The 23,815-nt window shown below is 40.7% G+C and overlaps 1 protein-coding gene across 3 annotated transcripts in view; it reads left to right on the top strand.

Moving 5' to 3' along the window:
* Positions 1–17,807, top strand: part of TLR8 (toll like receptor 8) — a 40,024-nt gene extending 22,217 nt beyond the window's left edge. The window contains exons 1-3 of one of the 3 annotated variants that reach the window (XM_033114155.1): positions 4,529–4,584; positions 10,802–10,862; positions 12,968–17,807. In XM_033114155.1, the coding sequence (XP_032970046.1) occupies positions 12,974–16,093 (3,120 nt within the window). In that variant the 5' untranslated portion in view covers positions 4,529–4,584; positions 10,802–10,862; positions 12,968–12,973 and the 3' untranslated portion in view covers positions 16,094–17,807. Of the gene's footprint in view, positions 1–4,528; positions 4,585–10,801; positions 10,863–12,967 lie in introns of those variants that run through there. The other 2 variants (XM_033114241.1, XM_033114066.1) reach the window with 2 other exon arrangements.
* The last annotated feature ends 6,008 nt before the right edge of the window (positions 17,808–23,815 follow it).

The raw sequence follows: 23,815 nt of genomic DNA, 5'->3' as shown, positions 1-23,815 counted from the left end.
ATTAGCCCCCCTTGGTTTGATTTCCGAGAGCAACATAACGGTTCCAGGTATGCCTTATCTGAAAAGCCGAGGTTGCGGGGCAGGATGAGGGCACTTGATGAAGTTCATTCTCTGCTCTAGTCACTGCCCTTCATCCTTCCATGCAATAATCCTAACATGGCATGTAGGATTATGGGACAGGAGGCCGTCTCATGAAAACCCCAGACTTAGGGAGTAGGGAGGTGTCTCATAGGGGAGGATGTCATTACCCAGGGTTCATCCTTGAAACTCAGTTGGAGATGGTTTGTGTCTTAGTGTCACCTCCTGGCTCTATTGAGGGGAACGTTGTTCCAATGGAATGTATTTGAGTTTAACTGAGTTGTTAAATGTAGTTGAGGGATTTGTTAGTTTTTAAACTATTATCCCCAATTTATGACTATTCAGGGCAATAAAGACACAGGAAATTTAAGTGTGTCACCCATGGTTGTGGATCAGCATTAGTAAGTACAGGCTGTGTTGACGCTTCAGATGGTTACAAAGAGCTGCTAGTTGGTGCATGTCTAAAATCAGTGGACTTCCAATAGTTCTGTGGGATGACAGAGTGCACTGTGGTTGACTGATCAGTGCAGAAATTCACCCCGGCACCGAAATCCTGAAGGTTCCAGGTATGGCTATGGTGTCTGCTGATAATCAAAACCAGATCATTGCTAACTGGTCCCTGGGTTCCAGTCCTACCAATTTGTTAACTACTCAGGTGCATGTAGGCTCAGATTCAGCTTCGCCACCTACCTACCATCTGAGTGACCTTGGGTAAATTAGCCTCTGTGAAGCCTCAGGTTCCACATCTGTAAAATGGGGGCTTATGATAGCGCCCACCTCACTGGTTTGTAGAAGGATTAAACAAGGAAATGCATGAGTCGCTCTCAGCCCAGTGTCTGCCTCATGGTAATGAACTCACGATATTTCCTGGAATTCAAACAGCATAAGCTTTCATATTTTTATGTATATGAAATCAGGATCCATCTCTTCATTGATGTGTGCATTTAATGTGGTAGTGGTTTCCTTTGTCTTTCAAAGCTGTTAGTGAATTCAACGGATTTGAAATGGATAAAATAAAGTAACTATTATTAATTGTAAATTTCACTTAAGGTGATTAATCCTATCTGCACAACCATTTCTTTATTAATTTACTTTCATAATGTGCCAGTGGTCAACATACTCACTGTGAATGAACCAGAACCCACGAAAACTTAGAAATATTTCCCGTTTGGCAAAAATCAGTTCTGGTTGAATCCCACATCATGCCCAAACAACTAAGTAATTCAATTGGGGGGATTAATCACGTCTTATAATCAATAGGTTCTCTTGACAATTTAGTATTAGGGGGTATCAGCAGGACCCATCCTGAGAAAGGGGTGCAGCCGAGGAGATGGGCTGAGGCAAACCACATGCTGGTAAAGGAAGCCTTTGAAGAGAGAGGAGGCATCACTGCAAAATGGCTGCTTGCAGCCTAGGAAAGGGGTTGCAAAGATAAAAAGCCGTTTATTCCAGGAAGGCAGCATTGGGCACCTCGCAGACCATCTTCACCTTAGGTTGTGTAGGAAAACCTGCAGGATTTATTTTAGTATCACTTAGCGGGATCAGTTTTTTTGCACCAAGTCTCTGCCCTGCCCACAACTCTTACCCCAGGGGGGTTCTGGCGGTGGCCCTTTGGTTCACTCTGACTCCCAGGTTCCTCACCTATGGTAGACTTTTCCGAGCTGTCCTTCAAACTGCACTGGTCTTTAAAAAGATGTGTTTTTGATGTCCACTGGGGTCCAAGTTGAGAAGGAAGGTTTGGGCGAGGACTGAAACAGGTTGTTTTCATTGTACCATTTGGCTCCTTCAGAACCCAAAGGAGAGAATTGTCTTATCGTGTGTCCATGGACTCAACCAAAGAACTGATTCTGTGTGGAAAATAGAGAAATCGTTGTGAAATCACTTCCTTAATAGCTAGCAACAGCTGTATTTGGCAGGGAGGGGAAGATAAGCAGATTTCTTTTAGGGTGTGACTCATATGGTTTCTTTAAAGAAATGGATCTCGATTTTTTTTCTGGGTGTTTCAAGGCAACACTCAGTGAAAGGTCCAGAGCATGAAGACCCAGTCATCCTCAGGGTATTCTATGCAGCGAGCTCACTGGCATGTCCAGACAAAGGGCTTTTTCTGGCAGCTTGAACTTGTCTCAGCAGTGGTTCCCACTGAATAACTCCTATTTATCTGCTCTCTGCTCTTACTCTGTTTCCTGGGGCTGATGTAACAAAGTACCACAAACTTGGTGGCTCAAAACAACAGAAGTCTATCCTTTCACAATTCTGGAGGCCAGAAGTCCAAAATCAAGGTGTTTTCAACAGGACTGGTTTCTTCTTGGGGTCTCAGGGTCTCAGAGGGAAAATCTATCTCATGCCTTTCTCCTACCTTGTGATGGTGGCGGGCAATCCTTGGCATTCCCTGGCTTGTACCTGCATCACTCCAACCTCTGCCTCCATCTTTACGCGGCCATCTTTCCTGTGTGTGTCTGTGCCCAAATATCCCTCCTCTTATAAGGACACCAGTCATTGGATTAGGGCCTACCCTAATCCAGTATGACCTCATTTTAATTTGATTCCATCTGTACAGACCCTATTTCCAAATAAGGTCACATTCACATGTACAGAGGTTAAAACTACTTCGACATATCTTTTGGTGGAGGGAAATAATTCAACCTGTAACACTGTCCTTTTTTGATTCTCTATTATGCCACTTCCATTCAATCCTAATCCTTTAGTTCACCAGCTCCCAATCTAACACTTAATTTACTTTCTGAGAAGTATATCCTACGTAACTTGTGTCCGGGGGCCTGATCTGAGCCCCATTGTACCATCATTGACACCCAGGCCCGACTCCTCTTAGGCACAGAACGCACAGGGCCTACAGCCCATGATACTTTAAGCAAAGATTTTAATTTCTTTTAAAATCAGCAAAATAATGAATATAATCCAGCTTGGATTAGATTCATCTTTATACCAACGGGGTCATAAAATGTAATTTTTACTTTCTTTTTAATGGAAGAAGGGGCCCATGAAGACCCAAGTACGTCGGGCCCATGAAAGGCATAATTTGACCCCATTGACATCCTCTCACATTCTGTTTTCTGATTTAACACAAGCACAGGAAAATTCAGGAATTGCTAATGTGTCCCCAATGAAGGAGATTTAAGTATCAATGCATGAGCCCTTATCTGAAACCTGTGGGCCAGTGTTGTGTCAAAGTTCAGAATTCATATTTTAGTAAGATAACACGTGTTTCCCTGAAAATAAGACTGGATCTTATACTAAGTTTTGCTCCAAAAGACGCCTCAGGGCTTATGTTCAGGGGGTGTCTTATTTTAAAAAATCATAAGCTAGGGCTTATTTTCCGTTAGGTCTTATTTTGGGGGAAATATGGTATGTTACCTGTATGATATATTACAAAACTCTTCTAATGGGTCCAGGTCACACCCATGGCTGTTTCTGCCTTGAAATTAGAATGCTCACGCTAAGTGGATAAATAAAGGTGATGGTAGCCTTGGGTCAGTTCAGATCAGGTTTTGCTGCCAAACACATTACAAAAAGCAAAACAAAATCATCTGGAGCTCAGATCTTTTCAGATTTCAGACTTGCAGAGAGGGAATTGAGACAGGACCCGCATTAAGAAAAGAAACCATAAACACTGTCCTGAGTGGTAGAGGCCTGATTCTGCCAATTTGGGGGCCTCTGATTTTCTTTTTCTTTTTCTTGTGTTGACCTCCCTTTCATACTGGGTGAATTCCCAGGTGACTGGTGCTGGCTGTTATTTCATTCTGAAGAGAGAGGCACCAAAGAGCTGATTAGAAGCTCCAATTGCAAGAGCAGGGCTTCCCAGTTCACGGATGAGTCTCAGCCCACGACGACGGATGTGATCAGCTTTGGACTAGGGCGTGCCAATGTCATGGGAGATCTTTTCTGCGGTGCAGGACTAGGGTGAGGAGAGTGAGGCACTTGCTTTGGGTGCCAAATTTTAGGGAGGAAGGGTGCCAAAAAGCTCAGTAATCGGGATGAATAATTTTTCAGTTATTTTTTAAAAAATCAAATTGACAAGCTCTGGACCGCAAACTGGTTGCGTGTTTCAGTAAATCAAGTTTTATCGAACCAGAGCCGGGATGAGGGTGAGGCAGGTGGAGCAGGGCCTTGCAAGTACAGGGTCAGAATCTGTCCTTGTTTGAAATGTTGATATTTTGTCCAACAGGGATTCTTGGTTTTTAAAATAGTATTCATCTTGATGACTAAGTTCTTGGGTGTCCCCTTAAATTTTGCACTTGCAGCCCTGCTACTATGCCTGTCTGTTTTCCCAGCAAGATCCTCCAGTCTCCTTTCCAGGGTGCTGGAGTGTGATGTTTGTAAGCCAATGGCTGTCCGAGTTCCTAGAGCCGGGCAGGGAAACAGATGGGGTTCCACGCTTCAGACACAGAATGTCCTTGACCCTCATGTTTTCCCTTTGGCAGTTCTCCCGGGCCTTCACTTGTGCCTGGAGTCCTGAACCCAAGACTCTGGATTCGACCTTTCGAGACAGTAAGTCTCAGAGAGAGGACCAGGAGGGTCTAACTTTTCATGCGGACTCTCAATCAATCCACTGTGCAGCCCCACCTGGCATGCCACTTGCCATGGCTGCTGCCTGAGTTCTGGAGTCTTTCCAGGCTTCTGTGATGTGAATGAATTTTGCTGTAGCTGACCCTTTGGTTTCTCCCTTCTGACACCTACTGCTCAACCGCCTGCTCTCCATCTTCCTCAACATGCTAAGCGATCCTTGTCTGCTGTGATCTCCTCTTAATGCGCTCTCTGATCTTGTTAGGGTCCTAGTCCTTTACTGTCACTTTCATGGGAACCTTCAAATGTCAGGCTCAAACAACAGAAGTGTCCTCTCTGTCTCTGTCTGTCTCTCTGCTCTCTGTTTTATTTGCATAGTTCCACTTTCTGTCTTATTTATATAATTGCTTTTTTTTCTCCTCCGTTTTATTTGTAGAGTTGCCAGTTCTCTATTTTTTTATTTTTTGCATCATTACCATTTCTCTGTTTTATTTGCAGAGTTGCCATTTCTCTCCTGCCATGTTGGGCGGTGTTTATTCACTAGTTACAGCTTAATGAGGATAATTTTCCCCGGGATCCTTCTCACTTTGTCTGGGATCTGGTTCCCTCTGATGTCCTTTTGGGGCCACAACTTTTGGTGGCCAGAGGCATGGGTGTGGCCAAGAGGAAGAAGTTGGCTGGGGAGGTGCAGTTCTCGCTGGGGCCCTGGGCTCCATTCTCTGTCCTCAGATCCAGCTGGATGATGTGAGCTACGGTTCACTCTATGAACGATGAGCCTTCGCAGTCCATTCTGCCTCTGTGAGGCCCTGAGGAGGGTAGAGATGCTTGAATAGTCAGAGTTTCCTCCTCAACTTCTTTGCCAGCTGCCTGGTCACCACTTCTCGTTCTTCGTACCCATGTGCTTTCCTTCCAATTGAGGTTCTTTGGAACTTATCAACTCAGGTTCTTACCTCAGCACTCGTTCGGGAGGGTGGAGTTAGGAACCTCAAGCTCTTCACTCACAAATCCCCTCTGGAATATTCTGATCATTTCCATAGCCCAACATTTACTTTAAGGTGCCGCAGACTCTCTGGGAGGCCATTTTCATCCTGAAAATACAGCAAATTTCAGAAGGCCTCCTCCTAGTGTCTAGTACACCCTACATCCTGTCCTCAGTTTCTCAGCATTAGATGAGAGACAGTTGCATTTGAAATTAGATGTTAAGGCCTTAACTTGAGGCTAGAGAGGCCACACGGGACGGCTCTCTCCTCTGGACCTGCCCAAGTGACCACCTACAAATGTCTCACCTACCAACAGTGCTCTGTCTATCATGCAAAGTGTCTGCAATCTGGCCTCACTCTGCCATCTGTTCCCCATGGACCTTTTACAAAAATTATTGTATTTTATTTTTGATTAATCTATAATTAAAAATGATAGCAATCTGACAAACACTACCTCAGCCAGATGATCAAGGTCCATATCAACAGTGTAAATCATATTGTTAGTATGTGCTCTTGGTGTGATGGGGCTAGAATGACACTTTACCTCTGTGGCCTTCTTCCCCCAAACCCATTACCCCAGTCTAATCAGACACGTCAGACAAATCCCAGTGGAGGGACAGTCTGCATAATCATCTCCTTTCCCCTCTTTATTTTTCTCATAGTACTTCCCACCATCTAACATATTGCCTAGTAATGTGAGTTCCACATGAGCAGCTGTTTTCATCTGTTTTGTTCATTGCTATATCCCCAGCTTGAAAACAGACCCTGAAATAAAGTATATGCTGAATAAATATTTTTGAATGAATGAATAAATGAATAGAGCTACTGTCTCATCTTTAATTGCTGCATAGTATTCCATTATATGACTATAACGTATTTTTTTAAAACCAGACCACTATTCATAAGCATTTAGATTATTTCCAATCTTTGGCTATTGCTAACAGCCCTGCATTGAGCATCTTTGGATAAGTATATAGTCATTTACATACGTGAAGGTCTATTTTTAGGGTCTACTTTTAGAATTGAAATTGCTGAGTCTAAGTACGTTTCCAATTTTGATAGATATTACAAATTGCTCTCTATCTTAGAGGTGGCACTAGTTTAGACTCCTACCAGCAAAATACGACAGCACCTGTTTCTCCACATCCTCACCCACACAGTAGAATCTGTGAAAAATGTTATCTCAGTGCAATTTTTTGAGTGAAGTTGAGTATTTTTTCCTGTGTTTAAGAGCTATTTGTGTGTCCTTTTTCTGTGAACTTTCAGTGTATTTTTATCCAGTTTTCTTTTGGCTTGTCTTCTCACTTATGCATAAAAAGTCTTTACATATCAACTATATTACTCCCTTATCTGTGATATGAACTGCAAATATTTTCTCCTAATTTATTTTTTAATTTTTGGCATTGTTTGCCATGGTTTTTGTGAGGCAGAATTTTTATTTGTGTGTGGTTTAATTGGTTAGTTTTTGCTTTTTTTGCTATTATTTTTTCATTGTTCTGGAGTAACTAGGCAATGCAATTAGACAGTAAAAATAAATTAGACTGCATAAAGTGTGATAGGCAGATGATCATTATTTGTAGATGATTGAATTGCTTGCTCCAGAAAATCACATGGAGAAACAACTATTCGAAATAATCAGAGAACTTAGTATAGTAATTTGGTATAAGATTAATATGTAGAAATCAATACTTCTAGTGAACACCAGCAAGGACCTCTTAGAGGGTAAGATAGATGTGATCCATTCACAAAAGAATCATGAGCAGGACTTGCCCTGTCAGTAACTTGCATACCTGAGAACTATAATTATTAAAACATGTGGTACCAGCACATGAGTGATGAATAGATTGATGAAGCAGAATAGAGAGTCTAGAGATAGATCCAAATACACAGGAAAGTTCGTTTATGATGAAGGGAGCATATGAAATTGGTGAGCAAAAGATTATTTAATAAATGATGTTGGGGCACACTGGTCTCCATTTAGAAAAAAAAAATCATGTAAGTCTGCGCCTCACATTTCATGCCAAAACAATTCCAGTGGGAGAAGATATTTCAATATAAGAAAGTAAAATCATAAAATTACTAGAAAAAAATGGATGAGAAAATTGTTGATACTGAAATGTGGAAGACCTTTTATGGCTTACACTGCTCGGGATGATCTCATTAAGACCCGTGGCTGTAGTTGCCATGACTCCAAAATTCATCCCTCCATCACAACTCTCCTCTCCGCCTAAGATGCATTATGCAACTCCTACTGGCCATCTCCCCTGGAAGATCACAAACTCAACTCAAATTCAATGTGTTAAATTTAATTAACAATATGTACTCCCCCGCCCCCTGCCCCAAACGATCTTCTTTCTCAGTGCATGGCACTTTCATCCCTCCAGTTGCACAGACCAGGAACCCAAAAGTCACTTCACAATCCCCCCTCCATTATACATCTATTGCTATATCTCTCAATTTACCTCCTAAGTATCTCCTAAACCCATTTCTCTCTATCGTGTTTCCCCAAAAATAAGATCTGGCTGGACCATCAGCTCTAATGCATCTTTTGGAGCACAAATTAATATAAGACCCGGCATTATATTATACCCAGTCTTATATTAATTTTTGCTCCAAAAGACGTATTAGAGCTGATGGTCCGGCTAGGTCTTATTTTCGGGAAAACACGGTATTTCCATTGCCACCAACTTAGTTTGAGCTACCATCATCTTGCTCCTGAAGTTCTGTGTGCCCTTTTGCCAGTGACCACTATAGAATCAATGAGCATAGTACCACTCTGCTTAAAACGTTCAAAGTCTTGCATTGCTCTTCAGATAAAGCTTACAATCCACTCTCGTCTTTTCTTATGTCCCTGGCTGTCTTTTGTTTTCGTATATTTACATGCTTATTAAGATGAGGACTGAAAAACGTCCATTGAATGTAGTGACGTGGATATACTGAGGACCTCAGCAACATCTCCATTTGTCATCTATTATGTGCCATTCCAACCATGTTGGCCCTACTTCTTATTCGGGTCCTACTGTTGCAAGCAGTTCTCTGCAGGTTTCAACCAGCTTTGAGGACTTGAAACCTGATGGGCTTTGTCTCAGGTCCATACCATGCCCCTCTGGATTCCTCTCCAGGGCTCCCGTGAGGGCACAGCATGGGAAACTTGAAGGAATACTCTCAGGGCTTTCGCATATGCTGGAACATACTTTTGCCCTTTTTGTGCCTTATACGTGCCAATTCAACCTTAGAATCCCAGCTCAAGTTTTACTTCCTCAGGGAAATTTTTCCCAGCCTCTATGAATAGGTGAAATCCTCCTCTTTTTGGACTCCTTTTTTTTTGTGTCACAGTTGAAATCTTATAATGTTGTGTCCAACTCATGTCTCTTTAACCCACTAGACTGTGAGCTAACTAATAAGCTGTGCATGTAATCAAATAGACTCCCCAGGCCACCCATCAGCTTGCAAAGCTCAGGGAAGAGTCAGGAAGTAAGTTCCAAATCTAACAATTTTCACACTTGGAAATCTTCTATCAGCTTAGGTGCTGAGAAAATATAACATTGCCTGTGTCATCTCCCAAAGTTGCTCATGTCCCCAAGCTTCATTACCCCCTTGGTTTACCTGTGTCCCCCAGTGGAGATGTCGAGCCTTGAGATCTGTGGTGGCCTGTGCGAGAGCTGCATATTTTCAAGCCATGAATCATCTTTTCACACATATTATCTAGATATTTTAGTTTTTTTTATTTCTACATAACAAATAACCCCCAAATTTAGAGGCTTCAAATAATAACCATTTATTAGCTTAAATTTCTGTAGGTTAGAGTTTGGGTAGGCTTGCCTGGGTTCTCTGCTCTAGGTCTCATAAGGCTAAAGTCAATGTGTTGGCCAAGCTGGACTCTTATCTCAAGGCTCTGCATAAGGATCCATTTCCAGGTTCATTCAGGTCATCAGTCAGTTTTGGTTCTTTGTGGTTGTAAATGGGGTGGGGAGAATTTCCTTGCTAGCTGTCAGCAGGGAGCCACTCTCAGCTTCTAAAGGGCTGCCTGCATTTCTTGTCAGTGGCCCCCTCCATCTTCAAGTCAGCAACAGTGCGTCAAATTTTTCTCCTGCTTCCAATCTCTCTGACTCTCCCTTGTGCTACTAGCCAGAGAAAACTTTCTGCTTTTAAAGGCCTAGGTGATTAGATTAGATAGTCTCCCTTTTGCCACATAATGTAACATAATTACAGGAATAATACCAGGGGGCGAGTCAGGGGCCATCTTAAAATTCTGCCTACCACACCAGGTAAAACAGGGCTTTCTTTCAGTAAATGTTAAACATTGAGCAGCAGTACCTACATAGTGCTGTAGTTGAAAATAACTAAAAATAACTGAAAATTCCTGGGAGTTCTACTCCACTTTAACTTTCATCTCATAAGGAGCTGGGGTTTTTTCTTATCTGTCATAATTGGGCAATAATTATTGCCCCTAAGAATAATGAACATCCATATAAAAATCTTGTATAATATAGTAAGGGTATGGCAGAGACTGTTAGTTCCCTAAACCTAAATGTTAGGATAATTTAGGAGAAAGCACTTACCTGGCTTAACTCACAATAAGAACATGAGTTGGGCTTTAGTGAAAAATATAGTTTAGTAAAGGTTGGTCTTCATACCCAGTGAGATAAGATTTTGAGAGTCCTTTTGAACATAACCCTTCATCAAACCAATCACATTAATCTGTTTATTACATTGTATAATTACTGAAAGTAATATAGTCAGCCCTTTATCAAGAAAGAGGCACAGAAAGTGAGGCATGCTACTAAGTGTTACAGAAGATGCATAAAAATATAAAACACCATGTTTCCCTATAAAAGTTTACAATATTAACAAAAGAATAGCTATTGATGCCAGTGTTTGTATGATAAGGTACATATGAATAGTAGCCATTCCACAAAAAAATGTTTGAGTGCTGTCTACATTTCAAGCATTGTTCTGGCGGGAAGATTTCAAAATTAGATTGTGTAGTATGATGGCTAGTGGCTAAAAACAGGATGTTGGAATCATATTGACTCAAGTCCCAGATCTGCCATGTATCATCCTTCTGAAAGTTGTTTAAGTCTTTGACTTTGTTTCTTCAGTTACTAAATATGGATAATAATAGAATCTATCTTGCTGTGTTGCTGCAAACAGTAATGTGGATGAGAACATGTTTATGTTTGGCACAATAACTGATACTTTGTTATTATTGTTATCAACAGAAGGTGTCCACTTTCCTGTCATGCAAGGAGATCAGAGAACTTGATACGTGCCACCATAAAGGTATAGAAAAATTATGGGAAATACCAATGCGAGATATTGTTGTGTTAATAAGGTAGAGATGACCCTGACTTGGAGATCATGAATACTTTAATAGAAGTATTAATATTAATACTTTAATACTTCTATTAATACTTCTATTAATACTTCTATTAATACTTCTATTAATACTTTAATAGAAGCAGGATCTGAACTTTCATTGGAACTGGCCAAAGTTTCATCAAGAGTTATATTAATAGGTTGAAACTATAGATAAGAGGTCTGATAATTAAGTTTGTGAACTTGCCACCATACGCTTACATTGGCAGCACTGTATAAACAGCTCGATAAGGTTTCATAACCTTGGAATATCAGTGTCTCACAGCTGTGCTCGTGTTGACATGTGGTGGTGTCTTGCTGAGTGGCGTTCATTATTGTTGTTGCATGTTTTTGTGTGCCGTTGCGAGAATGTCTGAGCTTGAATTAGAGCAATGAACAAACATTAAATTTCTTGTGAAACTTGGCAAGAGTAGAAGTGAAATCAGGGACATGTTAGTCCAAGTTTATGGGGATAATACCATGAAGAAAATGGCAGTGTACAAATGGATTCAATGTTTTTCTGAGGGGAGAGAACGTGTGTCACTGATGAAGAGAGGTCAGGGCGGCCAGTAACGAGCAGAACTGACGAAAACATTGCAAAAATTTGTCGAATTGTGCGTCAAAATCATCGGCTGACTGTGAGAAGCATAGCAGACCAAGTAAACATCAATACAGAAACAGTTAGGAAAATCTTAACTGAACATTTTTGCAGGAAAAAGGTGTATGCAAAAATCATCCCAAAGGAACTCACCAATGAACAAAACCAAAAGAGTCGAAGTTTGCCAAAACCTTTTGGAGAGACAAGACGATGTTTTGGGCCGTGTTATCACTGGTGATGAAACATGAGATTACCAATATGACCCTGAAACAATGCATCAAAGTGCATAATGGAAGTCAGCCAATTCTCCATGACTGAAAAAGTTCCATCAGTCCAAATCAAAAGTCAAAATGATGTTGCTAACCTTTTTTGATATCAGAGGGATTATTCATTATGAATTTGTACCAACTGGACAAACAGTTAACCAAGTTTACTATTTGGAAGTGCTGAAAAGGCTGTGTGAATACGATAAAAATGGGGTGGCTGGATGGCTCAGTCGGTTAGAGCGCAAGCTCTGAACCAGTGTTGCCAGTTCGATTCCCACATGGGCCAGAGAGCTGCACCCAGCATAATTAGACTGAAGGACAACAACTTGGAGCTGATGGGCCCTGAAGAAACACACTGTTCCCCAATATTCCCCAATAAAATTTATAAAAAGAAGATGAAAATGACCTTAACTTATCGCCAACAATTCATGCCTATTGCATCAGGACAATGCACAAGCTCACACGGCACTGTCTGTGAGGGAGTTTTGAGCCAGTAAACAAATAACTATATTGGAACACCCTTCCTACTCCCCTGATCTGGCCCCCAATGACTTCTTTCTTTACCCAAAGATAAAGGAAACATTGAAAGGAAGACATTTTGATGACATTCAGGGTATCGAGGGTAATACAACAACAGCTCTGATGACCGTTCCAGAAAAAGAGTTTCAAAATTGCTTTGAAGGGTGGACTAGGCACTGGCATCAGTGCATAGCTTCCCAAGGGGAGTGCTTCGAAGGTGACCATAGTGATATTCAGCAATGAGATATATAGCACTTTTTCTAGGATGAGTTCGCGAATGTAATTGTCAGACCTCGTATGTAGCTTGCCATGCCATAGATCTAGCATGAACCATAGCCATGGTCCAGCATCAGCCCTATCATTTTGATGGGGCATCTTGATTAATGCTTCTGCAAAAGCTTCCAAGGTTTTCTCATCATCATAATCTGAGATAGCTCCACCTTCAACTTCTTTTAGCACCATGAAGCTGAACACAATGAAAGCTTAAAATCATTCTGAACGTAATTTAATGCAACTTATTTAATTGTTAAGAGAACTCACACTTCAAAACTCATACAAAGTGTGGTGAAGCACTGTTGATTTCATCATGAAATACCTGGCAAATATCACTATTCTAATAGTATGCCTCCACTTTTGATTTTCCTTAGGTAAACATGACCCTTCAGTGTTTGCTTGTGACCTGCCTTTTCCTGCTAATTTGTGATTCCTGTGAGTTCTTCGCTGGAGCAGACTATCCTAGGGACTATCCTTGCCATGAGACAAGACAAAATTCCTCTGTTATTGCAGAGTGCAGTGGTCTTGACCTGCGTGAAGTTCCCAAAGGAGTGAGCAAATATGTGACAGAACTAGACCTGTCTAGTAATTTCATCACACTCATAACAAATGAATCATTTCGAGGGCTGGGAAATCTTACTAAAATAAATCTAAACCACAACGTCGTGCTACCACCCTACATTGAAAATCATTATACAAATAAAAACGGCCTGACTATTACAGATGGGGCCTTCTTTGACCTTCAAAACCTAACAGAGTTACTGCTTGAAGACAACCAGTTAAACAAAATACCTGCTAATTTGCCAAGGTCTTTGAAAACACTTAGTCTAATTCAAAACAACATAGTTTTTATAACTGAAAACAATACTTCTGGACTTGGGAATCTGGAAACTCTCTATTTGGGCTGGAACTGCTATTTTGGCAATGCTTGTAATCAAACTTTTTGTCTAAGCAACAGAACATTTAAAGAGACGACAAATTTGAAGGTGCTTTCACTATCTTTTAATAACCTTTCCCAAGTGCCACACAACCTGCCACGCTCCCTCACAAACTTGTATCTCAGCAACACCAATATCCATGTCATCCATCGAGGAGACTTCAAGAAATTGGAAAATTTAAGAGTACTAGATTTAAGCGGGAACTGTCCAAAGTGTTTCAACGCCCCATTTCCCTGTACACCTTGTCCAGGAGGCGCTTCAATTGTCATAGATAATCTTGCTTTTCATGACCTCTCCAATCTTCAAATCTTGAACCTCTCCAGCACTTCCCTCCGCAAGATTCCTGCAACCTGGTTTGACAAGATGCATCATCTGAAGGAGCTGTATCTTCAATTCAACAATTTAGCACAAGAAATAATGTCTGGGGACTTTTTAGCAAAGCTGCCCGTCTTAGAAATACTTGACTTATCTTTTAACTATATAAAGGGAGACTATCCAGCAAATATTAATATTTCTTCAAAATTCATTAACCTTAAGAGTCTCCGGGAATTGCACTTAGAAGGTTATGTGTTCCAGGAACTTAGGCAAAAAGATTTGGAGCCCTTGGCAAACCTCTCAAATTTAACGACTATCAACTTGGGTGTTAACTTTATTAAGCAAATTGATTTTACCTTTTTCCGAAACCATCGCAACCTGAAGGTCGTTTACTTGTCATTAAACAGAATATCACCCTTGGTAAATGGTATCAGGCAATATGATGCAAATGACTCCACTGGCCAAAGTCATATCCGTAAGCCACGTTCAGCAAATAATAAGTTTGACCCGCTTTCGAATTTTTATCATAGCACCAATCCTTTAATAAAGCCACAATGTACAACTTATGGCAAAGCCTTAGATTTAAGCTTGAACAATATTTTCTTTATTGGGCAAAAGCAATTTGAAGCTTTTCAAAATGAAATTGCCTGCTTAAATCTGTCTTCAAATGACAATGCTCAAGCATTAAATGGAACTGAATTTTCAGCTGTGTCTAATGTCAAATATTTGGATTTGTCACACAATAAACTAGACTTTGATAGTGATCTTGCTTTCAGTGAATTGACTAAATTAGAAGTTCTAGATCTCAGCTACAATGCACACTATTTTCAAATAGCAGGGGTAACGCACCGTCTAGGATTCATTAAAAACTTAACGAAGCTAAACATTTTAAACCTGAGCTACAACTCCATTTATACTTTAACAGAGTACAATCTGAGTAGCGTGTCCCTGCAAGAATTAGTTTTCAGTGGCAACTGCCTTGATCAATTGTGGCATGCTGAGGATGACAGGTACAACGCCATTTTTAAAGGTCTCAGGAACCTGACCCGGCTTGATTTATCCTATAATAAGCTGCAGCGTATCCCAGATGAAGCTTTTGTTAACTTGCCCCAGAATCTCACTGAACTGTATATAAATAATAATTACTTACAGTTCTTTAACTGGTCATTACTTCAGCAGTTTGTTCATCTCAACTTGCTCGATTTAAGTAGAAACCATCTCTATTTTTTAACTTATAGCCTATCTAAATTCACACCTTCTCTTCAGACGCTGCTACTGAGTCACAATAGGATTTTCCACCTGCCTTCCGGCTTTCTTTCTGAAGCCAGAAATCTGGTACACCTCGATCTCAGTTACAACAAGCTACAGACAATCAACAGATCCACACTTCAAACTCAGAACACCACCAAGCTAGCTGTTTTGCAACTACATAAAAACCCTTTTGACTGTACTTGTGACCTGGGAGATTTTCGAAGATGGATGGATGAAAATCTGCATGTCAGAATTCCTAGACTGGCAGCCATCACTTGTGACAGTCCTGGAAATCAAAGAGGGAAGAGTATTATAAAACTAGAGCTAACCACCTGTGTTTCAGACACCATTGCGGCCACATTATGTTTCTTCACGTCCTTCATCACCATCGTGGTTATATTGGCTGCCTTGGGTCACCATTGGTTTTACTGGGATGTTTGGTTTATCTATCAAGTGTGTTTAGCTAAGGTAAAAGGCTATAGGTCTCTTTCCACATCCCAAACTTTCTACGATGCTTATGTTTCTTATGACACCAAAGATGCCTCTGTTACGGACTGGGTGATAAATGAGCTACGCTTTCACCTAGAAGAGAGTGAAGAAAAAAATGTGCTCCTGTGTTTGGAGGAGAGGGATTGGGACCCGGGATTAGCCGTCATTGATAACCTCATGCAGAGCATCAACCAAAGCAAAAAAACAATATTTGTTTTAACCAAAAAATATGCAAGAAGCTGGAGCTTTAAAACCGCCTTCTACTTGGCCTTGCAGAGGCTAATGGATGAGAATATGGATGTGATTGTATTTATTCTGCTGGAGCCAGTGTTACAGCATTCTCAGTATCTGAGGCTGAGGCAGAGAATCTGCAAGAGCTCCATCCTCCAATGGCCTGACAACCCCAAGGCAGAAGATTTGTTTTGGCAAAGTCTGAAAAATGTGGTCTTAACTGAAAATGATTCACGGTATAACAATTTGTATGTTGATTCCATTAAGCAATACTAATTGATGTTAAGTCATGGTTCACCAACATAATACAAATGCAAAGAAATAACCCTTCTGCCTTAGTAATCTATTGCTGCATAACAAATGACCCCAAAACGTAGTGGCTTAAAACAATACAATTTGCTATCTCATAGTCTCTGTGGGTCAGGAGTCCAGGCACGGCCTAGCTGGGTTCTCTGCTCGGGGTCTATCAGAGGCTGCAATGGAGGTGTCAGCCAGAGCCATAGGCATCTCCTGGGGTGAGGATCTACTTCCAAGCTCACACTCATGTGGTTGTTTTCAGGATTTGGTTCCTTCTGGGCTGTTGGCCAAAGGCTGCTCTCAGGTCCCAGCCACGTGGACCTCTTCCACATGGCAGCTTGTTTCACCAAGGCCAACAAGAGAGAGAGTGTTGGCAAGATGGAAGTCACCGTCTTTTGTTATCTAACCAGGAAAGTGACATCCCATCAATTTGACCATATTCTATTTGTTAGAAGTAGATCACAGGTCCCACCAGCTCAGTAGGAGTGATCACCTCAGTCCAGGAAAACTAGTCTATGACCGAGTTGTGATGGCTTCAATCAGCCTGCCATCTCGGGCAGAGATTGTGAATCTCAGGAGGCGGGGATTATTGTATGCCATTTTAGCAGCTGGCCTACTCCATCTTCTTTTCAATATCTAAGAACTTTTGAAACCGCAACTAATAGTTCTGATGTTAAGTTGCTGTTTAGATTTATCATATATCCATGGTTACATGATTATATTATGCTGTGGTTGCATTAGTCTTTCTTTTAGAATTACTTTTATAAATATTGGCTATAGTATTTGACTTCTAAGGTTTAGATGCCATTTAAAGGCTGAGATAGCTTTTTTAAGTGTTTATTTTTTTTTTAACTTCTTAACCATTTTTTAGAGTATACAGCTAAATTAGAAAGATTTAGAGTATCTATCAATTGGAGTTGCTGCAAATCGTGGATGATAAAAAATGCTTCATTTCGGGGCAGCTGGTTAGCCCAGTTGGTTAGAGCGCGGTGCTCTTAACAACAAGGTTGCCGGTTCGATCCCCACATGGGCCACTGTGAGCTGCATTCTCCACAACTAGATTGAAATGACTACTTGACTTGGAGCTGATGGGTCCTAGAAAAACACACCTTTAAAAAAATGCTTCATTTCATATGATGGACATATGACAAATATACAGTAGGGAAATAGATCTATAATATAAAAGAAATTGCCACCTACACTGGATTTTTTGAGAATAGTTTAAAAAAAATTTTTGGTAGAAATCAAAAGGGAAACAGTTTTCATGAAGTTTGTACATTCAGATAATTAATAGAGAAATTAATTCTCTCTTTACTTCCTACTCGGAAGACATAAAGTCAAAATGCCTACCTGTTGGCACCCTTTCTGCTTTTCTCCCAAATGAAACAACTTTGGCACTCCCCTTCACCTCTGTTGTCCCCTTGGTTCCTCTGTATCGGTCCATAACATCCTCTGTCCAGTATAGGTATAAACCTTGAAGAGGCACCTATGAAATTTACCTGGGAATAACTGGAAATTATACAAGCATAATAAAATAAAGTCCCTTCAGAATGAAAAGAAGAAAACTCTCCAACGCACCATCCTTCCTTAAGTACAGTCTCTTATTAATCTTACAGGATGAATTATCTTTATATGTTTATAAGAAACTAAACAAAATGGTGTGTCATAGTGTTACCATGTTTCCCCGAAAATAAGACCTAGCCAGACCATCAGCTCTAATGCGTCTTTTGGAGCAAAATTTAATATAAGACCTGGTATTATATTATATTACATATTATGTTATAAAGACCCAGTATTATATTATATTATACTATACCCGGTGTTATATTAAAAAAAGACCTGGTATATTCTATTCTATTCTATTCTATTCTATTCTATTCTATTCTATTCTATTCCATTCCATTCCATTCTATTCTATAAGACCTGGTCTTATATTAAAATAAGACCCAGTCTTACATTAATCTTTGCTCCAAAGGATGTATTAGAGCTGATGGTCCAACTAGGTCTTATTTTCGGGGAAATGTGGTATTTAATATGGACAAAGTGGAAATCAGTACAACTTTGCCAAGGACTATTTTACCTTTGTCACATTGAACCCTGTTTTGTGACCATGATGTTTATAGGAAGACATTTATGCTGGTGTTTGTTGAGGCATGGGGACAAATATCTTGATGCTACATTAATTTGTTGTCTGGTAGAAACTCATTTCCATGTTCCCTGATTGCTTTGGTAAAGTGAAAATGTAGATTTTTCAGTAGCATTAGTAATTAGGGATCTACGTCAAGCTCACACACTGTGGCAGTGTTCTGTTGACAGAATCAAAAGTTAATGAAAGTCACAAACAGTTTTACCTTCTTAGCAAATATCTTCATAAAGTGAAGATAGTGAAATCAGTGCTTAACAACATTTGTTTCCGAAACTCACTTATTCCTCATTTAAGATACCGGTATGGGAAAAATCAGACATATAATTTGTTAAAGAGAAAGTCAGCATTGTTCTGTTTTATGTTATTTTTAAAATGGATATATGCTAATACCTGCATATAAGTTTTTAAAAATTCAAAGTTTACAAAAGGATGTAAAAGGCAATTTAAATCTCCCTTCCAACACCGCTCTCTAGAGAAAATCACCATCCAAGATTCTTGTGTATTCTTTTGTATTACATACAAAGGCTTAGCTGCTATAACAAAGAGACCCAACAATACAGAAGTTTATTTCTCTATCCCATATGCTATGGCCTGAATGTTTGTGTCCTCCCCAAATTCCTCTGTTGAAACCTAACCCCCAAAGTGATGGTATTAGGAGGTGAACCTTTGGGAGGTGATTAGGTCATAAGAGCAGAACCCTCAGAGGGGACTGTTGCCCTTATAAAACTGGCCCGAGAACACTCCCTTGCTTTTTTGCCATGGGGCATTACAGCAAAAAGACAGCTGTCTACAAAGCAGGCTGTCACCAGACACCAAATCTGCCAGCACCGTGATCTTGGACTTCCAGCCTCCAGAACTGTGAGAAATAAATGTTTGTTGTTTATAAGCCACCCAGGTCCCTGGCATTTTGTGATAGCAGCCTGAATGGACTAAGAGACCCATAACAGTTCCAAAGAGAATAGTTTAGATTGGCAGGGCACCTCTGCTCTCTATGGCCATTCAAGATCCCATGTTCTTTTCTCTTGTTGCTCTGCTGTCCTCTGGGGAATTGGCATCACTTGCATGGTCCAGGCTGAGTCACCACTACAGTTGGGTTCCACCTGGAATCAAGGGAAAAAAATAACAAGGAAACAATGCAGACCAGTGTTGGGGCGGCCAGGAGGCTCAGGTGGTTGGAGCGCGAGCTCTGAACAACAGGGTTGCTGGTTCAATTCCCACATGGGCCAGTGAGCTGCACCCTCCACAACTAGACTGAAGACCACTAGACTGAAGACAAGGAGCTGCCGCTGGGCTTCCAGAGAGGTGGCCGGGTGGCTCAGTTGGTTAGAGCATGAGCTCTTAACAACGGGGTTGCTAGTTTAATTCCAGCATGGGATGGTGGGCTGTGCCCGCTGCAACTAAAGATTGAAAACGGCAATTGGACTTGGAACTGAGCTGCGCCCTCCACAATTAGATTGAAGGACAACGACTTGGAGCTGATGGGCCCTGGAGAAACACAGTGTTCCCCAATATTCCCCAATAAAATTTATATTTAAAAAAAACCTCAGATGAGTGTCTTAAGGCCTAGACTTAACCGTGGCACACATCTTCTGCTCACCTTCCATTAGTGAAAACCTATTTGACCCCATGTCATAACCCCATGTAACTGCAAGGTATGCTGGGAAATATGCCCAGCAAAAAGTCTATAACTACAGAAAAAAGGGAGAAGAGATTTAGTAGAAGCTAGCAGTCTCTGCTACAACTTCTAGAAGTTTTCAGTCTGTGCATCTAAGCCTTCAATTGCTCATTTACTGTAAAGGAGCAGACTTTATAAGAGTATTCAACATTTTGGTCTTTTCACTTAATATTTTTCAGAGTGCATATTTTTCTCTTTAATGGCTGTATATTACTGCCTTATATGAATGTACCATAAAGTATTTTCCCAGTCCTTTATTGCTGAACATTTCAATTATTTCTAATCTTTTGGTATTACAAATAATTCTATAATACTTATGTCTTCAGGTTCACATATACATATCTCTATACAGTAAAATACGTTTAGTACAGTGATACTCAAAGCGATCTGCAGACTGATGCTGATCTGCTAGTAGATATTACTGATTTGTGATGCGATAAATATAGAATTTGAGAGTTTTCAATTTGACATGGCCACAACTTTCACAATCAGTGGTTCATGACAGGTTGGAAATTTTTAAAAATGTGATTTTTTGCCACAGATGGTTTGAGAAATACAGGTATAGAAATGGAATTACTGGGTCAAAAGACTCATATTTTAAATGTTTATAGATACTGCCCAGTTGTCCTGCAAAGTGGTTGCTCAAATGTATACTTCCACCAAGAGTCTTGGCAGAAAGATGTGGAGGATTAGAGTCAAAGAAGAGTTGATGGTTGTCATTCCCCAAAATAAACAGACTATGCTTAGAGTCCATCTTGAGGTTCCTTTTCTTGTTGAGGAATTAGTAAAAGTGATCTATTTGGCATGGACTTGACTCGCCAACCAAAACATGTTATGAACATAGGCGCGTTGTAAAAGTCTAGAGCCCTCCTGGTAGTGTAGGGCCTGTTGGGAAGGCGGGGAAGGGTAAGGAAAGCATATTTAGCGTATATATTGCTTTTATAGTACAAACTACACAATGCAAATTTTCATACAATATTGACTGATGGTGATCCATGAAATGAAGAGTGAGGAAACCCTAGAGAAAGGATTGGTTGAAAATCACTGAGATAAGCTTTACTCAGCTTGGTGTGATTAATCAGCTGAGCAATGACAGGGACAGGGAGAATTATTATAGGGTGGCAGGAGTGGAGCCTGAGACAACGAAAATGTGACTTATGGCCATGACAGATATTCACTTCATTGCTTCTTCATGTATTCACTTTTCACCCTATGATCTCTGGTCCGGAAAAACAATGGATGCAGGTTCCATAAAGCCTCCCTGATGCTGTTAGATAGCTAATATCTTCTCGGGGAAATGCTAGGGTTTCTTTGCCCCCCAATATACCTTGATATTAGAACTACCAGCTGAACCAACTGTTCCCCATTATCCTCAGCAAAGGACACAGAAGTTACAAGAAAGGTAGAGCCTTTTCATGGGAGAAGACTCCGTCAGGTTGGAGTTTTATCAGTGACCTGGGGAGTCCGACCCAGACAGATCCTCCTCTGCACTCTCAGAATATTTTCCTGCCCAGTGGAGACACTCTCAGAGGAATTCTCCACTCTTTTGATGTAGCTTGCTCCTACTCAGATATTCGACATAGTTCATCCAACAAAAACTGAGTGAGGGCCTACTATGTCCACCGGTTGTCACTGCTTCAAAGTGCATGCCTGGGGAGTCTTTGGACCAATGGTGACCAGTCTTCATTTCCCTCTCAAGACCAGTCCTCAGGACCGGGCCCCAGATAAGCATGTTTCCTGGGGTTGAAAGAGGGGAAGGAAGAGAGAGGGCTGAGGGAGGGGAGCTGTGTTACAGCAGTCCACATCTATGTGTGTGAAGGACTCTCTGGAAGGTCTACCAGGCCGCCATGCTTCAGCTGGTCCTGCCACAGTCCTTGAAACCATCCACACATTGCTCATTGCTATGCGGCTAAAGGAGCTAGTTACGTCATTAACACTTTAGATATAATTAGATCCTCAGACCCCTTCTACTGAGAAAGAAGAGGTCTCACATATTCCAAACTTCTTTTATCTTTTTCAAGGCTCCACCCTCCCTTATCACCAACTTTGGTGAGAATTTAAAATGATCAGGCCTGGGATATTTCATCTATCATCTGATCTATCTTCCTTTTCTTCTTTTTTTTTTTTTGTCAATTTTTAAATCAAATTTCCAAGATAGTTCAAGCAGGTACAAGTGAATATCCATACCTTCCTCTTTAATTAAAAATATATACTTAACAGACACATGCTTTTTGCACAATATGTGTTGAATCCTAAGGTGGGTTCAAAAGTGGCCAAAATCCATCAACTAATAAATATATAAATAAAATGTGATATGTCCATACAATAATATACTTGTATCCATATTATTCAGCCATAAAAAGGAATGAAGTACTGACACACGCTACAACATGGATGAAATTTAAAACAAGCTGAATGAAAGAAGCCAGTTAGTTATAAAAGGGAACATATGGTATGATTCTATTTACGTGAATGTCCAGAATAGGCAAATCCATAGAGACGGAAAGTAGATAAGTAGTTTCCTGGGATGGGTGGGGGATGGGGAGTGACTGCCAAAGAGCATAGGATTTCTTGTCGGAGTGAGGCAAACAGTCTCAAAGTCATTGTCGGGATGATTACACAACTCTCAATCTAGTCATGGCCTTATTTCTCTTCTTCGCCTTTTTTTGGGGGGGCTTTTCTAGCATGGCTCCACCATGTCTAAAGCTCCTGGCATTTGTACCCTACACTCTTGAAGTCCTCTCTATCAGCTCACTTTGGTCCTCTGCTTTTTTCTTGGAGCTCGTCAAGATTTGCCAAATCCCTGTTTGGCACTGATCTCTTGACCTCTGTAAAACAAACAAACAAAATCCTGAACCACAGGAATTGGAATGCCCAGTTCTGGTCATAGCAAAGGAACTGGGGGACTGGGCAAATTGCTCCACCTCTCTGAGCATGATTCCTCATTTGCAGAATGGGTTGAATGATCTCCGAGGTTGGATTAAGGGTTCACCCTACTCCAGTGTGGCTTCATCTTAGCTAATAACATCTGCAACAGACCTATTTCCAAATGACGTCACATTCTGAGATACTTGGAGTTAGGACTTCATCATAAACTTTGGGGGTACACGATTCAATCCATAACAACAGCCATGACTTTTCTTCTTTACAGATCACTCAGAATGCCATGAAAGTTAAAAATGCCCTTGTGAATGCGAAAGTCACTCATGATTGTTGGACTAATAAAGGCAATTTCCCTCTCAGCTATTAATAAAGCTATTATAGTGATATGGCCAGTTTTCCACTGTCATTATCCTTGAACTTAAAGCCATAATAGCATCCATTATTTCCAGTGAGTACAAAAGAAGGTCACACAACTGTGTTCTCCTTATTTCTGCCCTTGAGTGTTTTCAGGGAATGAGGGAATTGGTAAAGCCCTGTGTTTTAATCAGCAATCGTTTTCAAACCTGAAGGGGACGTCTCAGAACTTCCTGTGCCGATGACCCAAAATGGAAAATGGTCCCTCCCATGTGCAAAAGGAAGAGACTAGATTTAAAACTCATATTAACAAAGAAACAAAAACACCCCACTTATGACAGCAGAATATTGGCATCAGGAAGCTGTTTATGATGAGCCTTATTTCTTTTCTGGTGAAAAATGCATTTGTAGAAGTAGAGAGAAAAGACCCATCTGTCTTATCTTCTCAGTCTTCCTCCCCTTTGACATTATACCTGGACTATTTCAAGGATTACTCCATAGTTATCTCAGTAATGATGATACCAGAAGCTCAGAGATGATAGAGTATTGTCTGGGTTAGCAAGAAAAGCCAGACTCCTGAGGCTCATTGTTGACTCTTCCATTTCCCTCCCAACCATTCAGCAAGGACTCTTGATTTGATGTC

The sequence above is a fragment of the Rhinolophus ferrumequinum genome, chromosome X, assembly GCF_004115265.2.
Source record: "Rhinolophus ferrumequinum isolate MPI-CBG mRhiFer1 chromosome X, mRhiFer1_v1.p, whole genome shotgun sequence".
Taxonomy (NCBI): domain Eukaryota; kingdom Metazoa; phylum Chordata; class Mammalia; order Chiroptera; family Rhinolophidae; genus Rhinolophus; species Rhinolophus ferrumequinum.
This window is presented reverse-complemented; position numbering and strand designations above follow the sequence as displayed.